The sequence below is a fragment of the Macaca fascicularis genome, chromosome 16, assembly GCF_037993035.2.
Source record: "Macaca fascicularis isolate 582-1 chromosome 16, T2T-MFA8v1.1".
Taxonomy (NCBI): Eukaryota; Metazoa; Chordata; class Mammalia; order Primates; family Cercopithecidae; genus Macaca; species Macaca fascicularis.
Genome location: NC_088390.1, coordinates 83,136,794 through 83,149,083, shown reverse-complemented (window position 1 = coordinate 83,149,083; position 12,290 = coordinate 83,136,794). Strand labels below are relative to the sequence as shown.

The 12,290-nt window shown below is 52.0% G+C and overlaps 1 protein-coding gene across 3 annotated transcripts in view; it reads left to right on the top strand.

Moving 5' to 3' along the window:
* MXRA7 (matrix remodeling associated 7) overlaps nt 1-12,290 on the top strand; it is a 34,489-nt gene that overhangs the window by 12,606 nt on the left and 9,593 nt on the right. For all 3 annotated transcript variants that reach the window (XM_005585399.5, XM_045376604.2, XM_045376603.2), the window contains exon 2: nt 9,879-9,942. In XM_005585399.5, the coding sequence (XP_005585456.2) occupies nt 9,879-9,942 (64 nt within the window). The remainder of the gene's footprint in view (nt 1-9,878; nt 9,943-12,290) is intronic.

Below are 12,290 nucleotides of genomic sequence, written 5' to 3'. Positions count from 1 at the left end.
CCTCTCTTCTCTCACCTCCCACCTCCCCTCTCTCCCTCTCCCGACTTCAGCACTTTGCATCACGCTTGAATCAGTTTGAATCAGCCAGGGCAGCCATAAATGGCAGCGTGCAGCCTGCAGGGCATGAGCTTGGTTCACTGTCTCTCCCAGCTACTGCAGCCTGGCCGGGCCCCTCAGCTTGGCCTCTGGGGCACCCTGGTCCTAGGCTCCTGGCACTGGGGAGGCTGTCAGGAGGCACGTCCCCTTTGCCTTCCCCCTCCTGCCTCCATCTCCTCCATGGGAGGGAAAAGCTGAATTAGAAAATTATCCCAGAACATGACATTAAAACATGGTCTCTATTCAGTCATAAAATGCTGAGGCTCTGGTCAGTGAAGTGATGGAGCTTGGGCTCAGCCCAGCCTGCCCTGGGGACCAACCAGCTGCCTGTCTCAGTTCACTCTTTCCATGAAATTGATTGACTTTCATCAGAAACATGATGTATTCGTTTGCCAGAGCTGCTACAACAAAACGCCACAGACTGGGCACCTCCAGCAACAGACGTTTCTTTTCCCAGAGTTCTGCAGACTGGAGGGCCAAGTTCAAGGTGTCCGCAGGTTTGGGTCCTCCTAAGCCCTGTCTTCCTGGCTTGCAGTTGGCTCCTTCTCTGCCTCCTCACATGGTCTTTCCTCCGTGCACTCACAACCCTTGTGTCTCTGTGTGTGTTGAAGTTTCCTCTTATAAGGAAGCAGCCCTTGGGTGAGGCCCACCCTAATGGCCTCATTCTAACCTAATCACCGCTTTAAAGGCCGTGTTTCCCAATAGAATCAAGCCGAGAGGTAGCTGGGGCTAAGTCTTCAGCATATGAATTGGGGCGTGGAACACAGTTCAGCCCATGAGCCGAGTAGCCTGAACACTCCTGGGACCAAGGGCATGGACAGGAACTCCGCAGTGATGAGGGCCTTGGGTGAGGTTTGAGTCAGCGCTCGAGCAGCTGCTCAGTTCCGTTTCCTTTAAGACCCCAGGAAGAATCAGCTGCATACTCTGTTGGGTTCCTGCCGCCTCTAGGAAATGATCCTGGTTGCGCCCAGCATGGCACAGCTGCCTCATGGTGGGAAGGACTCAGACCATGAGACCCTGGAGAGATTGCCTTTGGCCGGCCACACCTTTACTGATTCATTCAGCGCTGAGCTGAAGACCAGATGCCTTTAGCATCACAGTGTGGGCCTTTACCGTGTCTCCCCTGAGCCCCGTACCCTCTTCTCATAGTTCCTCCTGCCTCTTCTCTTGCCCCTATTGCGATCCTCCCACCTCAGTCTCCCAGGTGCGCTCTCATTCTGTTTGTCCCTATTTATTTTTTTGTTTGTTAAAAAATTTTGTATTGATACCTGTTTTTTATTTTTATTTATTTTTTTAGAGGCGGGGTCTCCCTCTGTCACTCAGTTGGAGTGCAGTAACACCGTCATAGCTCACTGCAGCCTCAAACTCCTGGACTCAAGCGATCCTCCCACCTCAGCCTCCCAAGTGCCCGGGGCTACAAGCACATGCCACCACCCCGGCTAATTTAACTTTTTGTAGAGTTGGGGGGTCTCACTTCATTACCCAGGTTGGTCTCGAACTCCTGGCCTCAAGCAACCCTCCCACCTCGGCCTCCTAAAGTACTGGCATTACAGGTGTGAGCCACCACGCCTAGCCTTGTTTGTCCCTGTTTGAAAGCTTCAGGTGGTTTCTCACTTCCTGAAGAATGAAACCAAATGCTTTAGTGTCCTATATATGATCTCTGTGGTTGCAGACCCTGCATTTCTGTGCAGTTTCTTTCTTTCTTTCTTTCTTTCTTTCTTTCTTTCTTTCTTTCTTTCTTTCTTTCTGTCTGTCTGTCTGTCTGTCTGTCTTTCTGTATTTTTAGTAGAGACCGGGTTTCATTGTGTTAGCCAGGATGGTCTCGATCTCCTGACCTCGTGATCCACCCACCTCGGCCTCCCAAAGTGCTGGGATTACAGGCAAGAGCCACCGCACCTGACCTCTTCCTTTTTTCTTTTTGAGACAGAGTCACGCTCTGTCACCCAGGCTGGAATGCAGTGGCACAATCTCGGCTTACTGCAACCTCTGCCTCCCGGGTTAAAGAGATTCTCCTGCCTCAGCCTCCCGAGTAGCTGGGATTACAGGCAGGCACCACCACGCCCCGCTAATTTTTTATTTTTTTAGTAGAGGGGGGGCGGTCTCACCATGTTGGCCAAGCTGATCTCGAACTCCTGGCCTCAAATGATCCACCTGCCTTAGTCTCCCAAAGTGCTGGGATTACAGGCAATAAGCCACCACACCTAGCCTCTGCACACTATTTCTGACCATGTCACACCCACCCTGCCATCATACCCAAGTCTGTGGAGTCATTGGAAGAGCCGAGGTGTTCCGTGCCTCCATGCCTTTACATGGGCTGTACACTCTGCCCAGATGCCCTTCTCTCTGCATCTGCCTGGCAAGCCCATCTTGGACCCAGTATGACTTTCTCATCCACTCTAAGGCCTTGCCTGCTCCCCGCAGACACAGCTGAGCTCCCTTTCCTCCAGGCCCCCACCGTGCACATTCCTGAAAACATAGCTGCAAACTTGAATGTGCCAAAGCGGAAGGAAAGACAGACATGCCATGAGGGAGGCACGAAGGTGAAATCCTTAGTGCCAGCTCTCTGTTGGGCACAGCCTTAGACAATGGAGCTCTGGTATTTCACATGAGGTTTTGCTTTATCCCTTCCCATCCCGTTGCACACACACCTGAGGCTGAAGAGCCACCTCTTGCGGAAGGGTTTGTGTCTTTGTCTCCATTGCACTGTGTCTGAAACTGGCACTTCTTACTACTGGAGTTAGCACTTTCACTTTTCTGTTGTGTACACACTTTTATAAAATCAGGGCAAAATGAAATCAACACTGGTGGTTTTTTTGTTTTGTTTTTGAGATGGAGTTTCACTCTTGTCGCCCAGGCTGGAATGCAATGGCGTGATCTTGGCTCACTGCAACCCCCGCCTCCCAGGTTCAAGCGATTCTCCTGACTCAGCTTCCCAAGTAGCTGGGATTACAGGCGCCTGCCACCACACCCAGCTAATTTTTTAGTAGACACAGGGTTTCACTTTGTTGGCCAGGCTGGTCTCGAACTCCTAACCTCAGGCAATCCATCCACCTCAGCCTCCCAAAGTGCTGGGATTACAGGCATGAGCCACCGTGCCTGGCCCCCATTATTTTTTTAAAAAGTAAAACACAGCCGAGAGCAGGGAGGCTGAGGCAGGCGGATCCCTCGGGCCCAGGAGTTCAAGACCAGCCTGGGCAACATGGCAAAACTTCATCTATACCAAAAATAAACAAATTAGCCAAGCCTCATGGCCTGTGTCTGTAGTCCCGGGTACTAGGAAAGCTGTGGTAGGAGGATTGACAGAGCCTGGAAGGTCAAGGATGCAGTGAGCCGAGATGGCATCACTGTAACCCCAGCCTGGGTGACAGTAAGACCCGGTCTCAGTAATAACAATAATAATAATTGGAATTCATTCAGTTATTATTAGTATATTCTCCAAAAGCCTAACAAGTTACCCAGGTAAAAGAATGTTATTTCCAGTAGAAGCCCAGGTGTGAGGCTCTGGGATGCCTCCATGGGGTGCAGTTTGATAACTACTCTGAAAAAAACGTTCCATGGCTATCCAACCCTTGACCTCGGTGGAGCTGAAATTTGATGCAGGCCAATTTGAGATGTTCTTGGCCTGCAAAGGGTGAATATGGTGAGTGGTGGACAGGAGAGGTGTCAGTGGATGGTGGACACGGTGGTCCAGGGGCTGTGGGAGTTGGAATGGAGCGGCTCTTAGGCAGGATGGAACGGCCTCAAGACAAGCACACGGTGGGAAGGGGCCTCTCCAATGAGCCTCTCCACCCGGGCCCACTCTAGGCCGCTCACTGCTCTGGGCCCAGAGGGTCCTTGTCCCCCAAGCAGAAATTGGGCTCCTGGGCCTATGCCCTTGCCCATCCAGATAAGTAGATGGAAGGGGGAGGGTTTGACTGCCCCAGCTGGGGCCACAGGATTCAAGGGACAACTTCCAAAAGATTAGGGGATTTCTGCACAGACAAAAAACAAAATAAATGGCCAATTCAGCAGTGTTTTCAAACTTTTTTTTTATTAGGTGTCACTATAAGAAAGAAATTTTAAATTACCTCGTGTATATAAAGTCACACAACTACACCAGAAGTTTTTTGTTGTGTTGTTATTTTGTTTTCTTTTGTTTGAGATAGGCTTTCACTCTTTCACCTAGGCTGGAGTGCAGTGGTGTGATCTCGGCTCACTACAGCCTTGACCTCCTGGGCTCAAGTGATCCTCCCACCTCAGCCTCAGCTGGGACCACAGACACATCCCACCATGCCCAGCTAATTTTTGTAGAAATGAGGTTTTGGCCAGGCGCAGTGGCTCACGCCTGTAATCCCAGCACTTTGGGAGGCCGAGGCGGGTGGATCACAAGGTCAGGAGATTGAGACCATCCTGGCTAACACGGTGAAACCCCGTCTCTACTAAAAATACAAAAAAAAATAACCAGATGTGGTGGTGGGCGCCTGTAGTCCCAGCTACTCAGGAGGCTGAGGTGTGAACCCGGGAGGCGGAGCTTGCAGTGAGCCCAGGTTGCGCCACTACACTCCAGCCTGGGCGACAGAGCAAGACTCCATCTCAAAAAAGGAGAAATGAGGTTTTGACATGTTGCCCAGGGCAGTCTCAAACTCCTGTGCACAAGCAGTCCACTTACCTCAGCCTCCCAAAGTGCTGGGATTACAGGCGTGAGCCACAGCGCCCAGCCTCGTCTTCTGTTTCATTCTGGGATACAGGGGTGTCCCCAGAGTCTTAGTGCAGTTTTAATAACTTCAGACGTTTAAATGTATAAACCTACAAAACATCAGTTGAATATTTACTTATTTAAATTTCTTTTCCACTTAGTTTCCTGACAGTCAAGTGCTAGATTTTTCATTTTAATTCTCTGCATGTGCCAGTGTCTGGATGGACAGGCAGGCAAAGGAGCCCTTACCTGGGTTAATTGACCTCTCTTGAGGTCAGTGGCCTGATTGTCACCTCCCTTGAGGTCACATGTGCACCAAATCCAGTTCTTTAGAACATGGTGAGGCTGGAATCACCAGTGTTACCTTTTCTTGTTGCTGACCAACAGTCGATAAAAGGTTTTTCGAAGTTTGAAAACCAACTAGAGCCATGTATCGCACTGGGGGGGTATTGTAAGAATCTGAGTAAGAAATATCAAGGTATTTTAAATGTAAATAACCTTTCAAATGTCATTTTTTTGTACATTTGTAGTATCTATACTCCTAAAGTTATTAAAGCTTCAAACTTCACCAAGACTTTGGTAGCCCATTTTTTTTTTTTTCCACAATACTAATAAGGCCTTCTCATTTGCTTTCCTGACCCAGCAATGGGTCACGACCACAGCTTTTTAAAAATCAGACTTCCAGGCCGGGCGTGGTGGCTCACACCTGTAATCCCAGCACTTTGGGAGGCCGAGACGGGCGGATCACCTGAGGTCAGGAGTTCAAGACCAGCCTGACCAACACGGAGAAACCCCATCTCTACTAAAAACACAAAAATTAACTGGGTGTGGTGGCGCATGCCTGTAGTCCCAGCTACTCGGGAGGCTGAAGCTGGAGAATTGCTTGAACCCGGGAGGTGGAGGTTGCAGTGAGCCAAGATTGCGTCATTGCGCTCCAACCTGGGCAGCAAGAGCGAAACTCCATCTCAAAAAAGAAAAAAAAAAATCAGACTTCCAAAGTGAAGTACAGTTTCGTGTGTGTGTGTGTGTGTGTGTGCATGCGCACGTGTGTGCGTGTGTGTGTGTGAGACAGGGTCTCATTCTTGCCCAGGCTGGAGTGCAGTGGCACCCCCATGGCTTACTACAGCCTCAACCTCTTAGGCCCCAGCGACCCTCCTGCCTTGGCCTCTCAAAGTGCTGTGATTACAGGTGTGAGCCCCTGTGCCTGGCCCAAAATCTAAATGTATACCAGCCTCTCTCTGGTCAGGAGGGCTTGGGCACATCAGCTGATACCGGGTCCTCTGGGGATACGGATCTGCCCCGGCTCATGGACTCCTCGCCCTGGAGTGCAATTATTTGTTTGTCTTTCCTACTGGACTACGAGCTCCATAAGGCAGGGACTGTGCTCATTGTTGCTGTTGTTTATCATTTAATCTTTGTGTCCCTTGCACATAATAGGAGAACTGGCCTTCTGTCTATTCTTGATATTGGGCTTATTTCTGGGGCCCTGCCCTGAATAGGTCAGTGGCTGTTTGTCAGTCATTAAAGAAAGACATCAACCATGAGAAAAACCAACTGTTTTTCTGTTCATGCACGTAACACTCCACAGAACCCTTCACTTCTGATACCGAATATGCAAGCAGCCTCACCCCTACAAGCAGCGCATTCTCCAGCCACCCAGATGCCAAGTGTGTGTCCTCCACTTCAACCCTGACCCTAACTCCCCGGAATCAGGGCAGACCCCACAGGTCAGGGCCCAGTCCCACAGACTGCCCCCCACTTCAGGGGCCCATCACACGTATCAGGTCCCCTCGTTCTTCACACTTTGGTCCTACTTGGGTACAACTCAGGGGTTCCATGAACCCCTCCTCAAGTTCAGTACTTGCTATGGCGTCCCACAGAGCTCAGGGAAACACTTACGTTAACTGGTTTATTAGAAAGGAAATGATAAAGGCTACAGATGAACAGCCAGATGGAGGTACCTAAGTAGAGTGAGGTCCAGTAGGTCCTGGATGCAGCAGCTTCTGTCCCCATGGAGTTGGGGTATGCCACTCTCCGTGCACGGGAATGCATTCAGCAGCCTGGAAGCTCTCCAAACCCTATAGGGATGTTGACGGAGGCCTCATCACATAGGCGTCATTGATTCTTAACTCAGTCTCCAGCTCCTCTCCAGTCTCTGGAGGAAGCTGGGTGGGGGCGGGGCTGAAAGTTCCAAGCTTCTCATTGCAGCTTGATCTGTCTGGTGATCAGCCCACCCAGGAGCCCACCCGGAGTCACCTCATTAGAACAAAAGACACTCCTATCACCCAGGAAATTCCAACGGATTTAGGAGCTCTGTGCCAGGGACTGAGATCAAAACCAAATGTTAGAACAAAACCAAATGTTAGAACAAAGGGTGCTCCTAGCACCCCTGTAACTTAGGAAATTCAAGGGATTTAGGAGCTCAGTGTCAGGGCTGGGCATGGTGGCATGCACCTGTGATCCCACTCCAGAGGCAGAGGCAGGAGGATCGCTTGAGCCCTGGAGGTCGAGACTGCAGTAAGCTGTGATTGCACCACTGCACTCCAGTCTGGGTGACAGAGCAAGACCCTGTCTCAAAAGACAAACAGACAAAATAAAAACTGTGTCAAGAACTGGGGGCAGAAATATATATATTTAGGATGTTACGGTCGTTCTTTCTACTTTTTTTTTTTCCAAGTGATCCTTCTGCCTCAGCCTCCTGAATAGGTGGGATCACAGGGGCGTGCCACCTATGCACGGCTAATTTTAAAATTTTTAGTAGAGGCGAGGTGTGTACTATGTTACCAGGCTGGTCTCGAACTTCTGGGCTTAAGCCGCCCTCCCACCTCAGCCTCCCAAAGTGCTGAGATTGCAGGCATGAGCCCCCACACCTGGCCTCTTACTTTTTCTTTTTTTTCCCTCTTTTTTAGAATATATAAGAAAATAAAGAAAAAATGGGGTCTTTGGATCTCACTGTCCAAAGATGCCATTAGCATTTAAAAAATATATTCAGTCATTCATGCATATTAATGGAAAGTCCAAATTATACTGAAATGTGTAAGATGGAAAGGAAAAGCTGCCCCCCAGTCTCCTCTCCCGAGAGGTAGCCACTGCTGACGGTTTCTCATGGGCCCTTCCAGAAAACAAACCTCTTCGCTGCATTTTCAAGCACATGCATCCCCTTCCACTTCGCCACTTACAGCAAGATGACTATGCTGCTCACGTGGGGCTGCTGCTTGCATTTTTCCCTCAGTGTATCTTGATGCACTTTTCACATCAGTACCTATCAACGCCTCCTTTTTTCTTCTTTTATTAAGATGGAGTCTTGCTGTGTCACCCAGACTGGAGTGCAGTGGCACGATCTCGGCTCACTGCAACCTCTGCCTACTGGATTTAAGTGATTCTCCTGCCTCAACCTCCCGAGTAGCTGGAGTTAAAGGCACCTGCCACAATACCTGGCTAATTTTTTTGTGTTTTCAGTAGAAATAGGGTTTTGCCATGTTGGCCAGGCTGGTCTCGAACTCCCAACCTCAGGTGATCCACCCACCTCGGCCTCCCAAAGTTCTGGGATTACAGGCGTGAACCACTGTGCCCAGCCCCCAATTCTGTCTTTTCAACTGCACGCTGTCAGAGTCATTATATAAAAATCCTGATGGACATTTCTCCAGTCTGGAGCAGATGCCTAGAAGTGAGTTTGCTGTGTCAAATGGAGTGGCTCCTCTTCCTGCCCTCTGAAGAGGCCTGCCTATCCCAACCTTAGCCACAAAGATACTTTGCTGTGCAAAATTTGGGAAATATCAGGACACCCAAGCACCACTTCGCCATAGATAGCACTGAGTCTCTGTGTACAAACTGCGAAACGGGGAAGAGACCCTGTCACCTGTGCAGCTCCCCCCAGGTGGCATTTTGTGTAGTCAAGAGAGTGGCACAGTGGCTCACTCCTGTAATCCCAACACTTTGGGAGACCGAGGCAGGTGAATCACCTGAGGTCAGGGGTTCGAGACCAGCCTGGCAAACATGGCGACACGCCATCTCTACTAAAAACACAAAAACATTAGCAGGGCGTGGGTGGCGGGCGCCCATAATCCCAGCTACTTGGGAGGCTGAAGCAGGAGAATCGCTTAAACCCAGGAGGCAGAGGTTGCAGTGAGCTGAGATCGCGCCACTGCACGCTAGCCTGGGCAACAAGAGCCAAAACTCTGTCTCAAAAAAAAAACTCAGAAAAAAACAAAAAACAAACAAAAAGTCACTCAGAGGAGCTCAAGGTCCCTCTGGGTTTGCCACTTCCGACCCGCCATGGGGCTTGTAAAACCTTTGCCTCCCAGCACAGCTCCATGTTTTGTCAGGAGCCTCCCCGTGAGCTGCCAGCGCTGGCTGGGCTCCATGGATCAGCTGGGGCTACCCATTCATTCATTTCCATATCTACCCACTGGGCTTCCAAGTTGAAGTTCCTGGGGCCCCGTGTCCCCTCCCCACGACCTTCAATCCCACAGAGCCCATGGGCACGGCACGTCGCTCTCATCCTCTGACATTCCTGCATGCTGAAGTCACTTCTTCCTTCCACCAAGGCCATCCCGGGCCATTCCTCCGATCATCTGTTTATTGTGTCTCTGTGTGGGAGAGAACTGGCTGAAGAGGTGGGGCTCCAGTTTTGGAACATGGACACTGAGAGAGATGGGGATGGAAAACAACATAGAAGGAAGCAAAGGCAGAGGCTGCGATGGACATGATGCCTGGCCCTGGTCCCAGATACCCCAGCCAGCTTTTCTCTCGCACCCTTTGTCTACTCACCGCAGCGACACAGTGGGAGTCCCGGGCCCACTTCTCCAAATGGCACACAGATGCCTCAAAAGGCACCCACCTGGGAAAGGCCAAGGCCGAGGGCTTGGGGTCACAGTCAAGAACACGCCTCAGCTCAGCATTTGTGAGCCGAGTCACCTTGGTCCATCGTTTGTGCGCAGCCCCCACCTGCTGGTTGACCATGACCACAGGGCAGGCACTGCTGCAGGGCATGGACAGGCTGGACCTTCGAGGCCCTCGTCTGTCTCCCCTACCTTCTGCCCCCTCCCCCACCGCTTCCCATCACCCAGTCTGTGCCAAGGGCACTGACCCTGTCCTTGTCTTGCAGAAAGAGGAGCAGGACTTGGATGGTGAGACGGGGCCATCATCGGCAGGGCCTGAGGAGGACGACGGTGAGTGGGACCTCTGTGCTCATGAGGGGGCCCGACCATGTCGGGGGTGGCCTGTGCCCTGCTGGGGATCCCAGGAGCTGGGGTTCAAGTGCCGGGGGAGGGATGGGGTGGGACAGTGGCCTGAGTGGGGCACTGAGAGGTGGAGTTGCACCATGGATGTCCTGCCCTGGCCTGCCTGGACTTTGGGGCCCCCTCACACTCCCTTGGACTTTGGGGTTTGGCTTTCCCATCCCAGGGGCCCCTCTTGAGAACACACTACGTGCCCTGCCCGGCTCTGTCCCGCGCTGCCTCCTAACTCCCCTCTTGTGACCACACTGTACATTTCACGATTCTCTCCAAACATCTCTGACCTATTTTACTGAGACGAAAACCACTCACACGGCCTCCCCCGTGCCTTCTTCGTAATGAAGGCCCTGGGAGGGGACGCGCCTGCTTTCTGAGCAGCTCTGGCTGACTGGCCACAGGCCTCAGCCATGAGACTGAGAGGAGAAAGGGAGTGGCCGAGAACAGGGGAGACACGGCCAGATCTGACCCGGCCAGGACAGAGACAGAAAAAAACGCGGAGTGGCTTCTGCTGGGTCTGTCCGCTGATTTCTCTAGAAAAGAAAGCGGAGGCAGACATGCAAGATGTCAGCGTTTGTTGCCTCTGTATGGCAAGCACAGGGAGGATTAGTGCTTTCTGCATTTTTGTATGTTTGAAATATTTCATAATTTTAAAAAAGCAAGACTGTTGCCGTGACCTTAAGTCGGCTGCTGGCAGGAGCAGTGGAAAGAGAGAGTTTCAGGAATGCAGGAACCAGCTCCTGCGGGCAGGCTGGGCTGGGGTGCTGAGCTTCCCCTGAGGCCGTGCCTTGGTTTCATCAGCACAGCCTGGAGCAGGAGGGGAGACTGAAGCTTGGGTGCAGGCGGGGACATTAGTCCCTTACCAGGAAGTACCCTTGCTCCCTGCTCTTGGGGATGGGGGACTCACTGCAGCCGTGGCCCTGGCATCTGTCCCTGCCACGTGGCCTGAGACAGCTGAAGGGATGCAGGGATCCTGTTAGTGACTTGGGGACATGGGAGGGAGGCTCGCAGACCCCTCTCCCTGGTGTAGCTGCCAGAGGGCCCAGCCCCCCAGGGCTGTCACCAGCCTCCCTCCTTATCTGCGCTGCTGCGCCTGCACATCCCCCACCCCCAGTGCCTCCTGCCACCTTAGCCTCCTGCCATCTCTAGCTAGGCAGGGAAAGGAAAGGTTTATGGCTCCAGCTGTTGGAAGACTGTGTGAGCAGCCCCCAGCCCCTCTGCAGTACGAGGCAGCCTCAGAGGCTAATTGATTAGTGTCGCTAAAATGACTTCCCTGAGCGACTCGTGGATTCACAGGAGACTGGAGGCAGAAACCTCCCCCGTCCCTCAGAGGCTGTCACATTGAACCCTCCTGGCCTAGGAAAATTGGATGTGCTGCCTGGTGCACTGCCTGGGATTGAGTGAAATCCTTTTCAAGCCGTTTGTTCTGTCTGGCTCAGAAAACAAAACTAATCAGACTTGCTCCATAAATTGAAACCTAAGACTGGGGCCAGGCTGGCAGGATTTTGTATGTTTTCTTTTTGGGAGGGGTGTTGGGGGGATACTGGAGTCTCACTCTGTTGCCCAGGCTGGAGTGCAATGGCACGATCTTGGCTCACTGCAACCTCCGCCTCCGAGGTTCAAGCTGTTCTCCTGCCTCAGCCTCCTGAGTGGCTGGGATTACAGGCATGCGCCACCACGCCCAGCTAATTTTTGTATTTTTAAAAGAGACAGGGTTTCACCATGTTGCCCAGGCTGGTCTTGAATTCCTGGCCTCAAGTGATCCACCTGCTTCGGCCTCCCAAAGTGCTGGGATTACAGGCGTGAGCCAGTGCACCCAGCCAGATGTTTGGGTTCTGAATTCACATCTAGAACCTTCTTCCTCTCACCCTGAGAGCCCTTCGTCTCCCCATCGGTCTGCATCAGCCTATCTGGTAGCATGAGGGCTGCAAGCTAGAGGGGAGGGGCCTGGCTTTTCAGGCTGTTGGACAGGATGTGGAGGGACAGAGAGGGCAGCACTTCCACAATAGCAGCTGAGGAGCTCTCTACACCTCCCTCACTGGGTCCTTTAGTTAGTGGAGGTCGATAAGAGGCCAGCCAGCTCTGCCCGATACTTGTGGATTCAGGAACCAAGAGGTTGCTCCCCCACGAGGCTTTTCCCTCTGGGAGGTCAGCTTTTCTCTCCTCACCATGGCTCATGCGCCCGGAGCCTGTGTCCACTCCAGGCCACAGGTCCTGGCTTCCTCTGTGCCCACCACCTACCTGTCCATGTGCCCTCTTCAGGCCTCAAGATCTGCCTCTTTTTT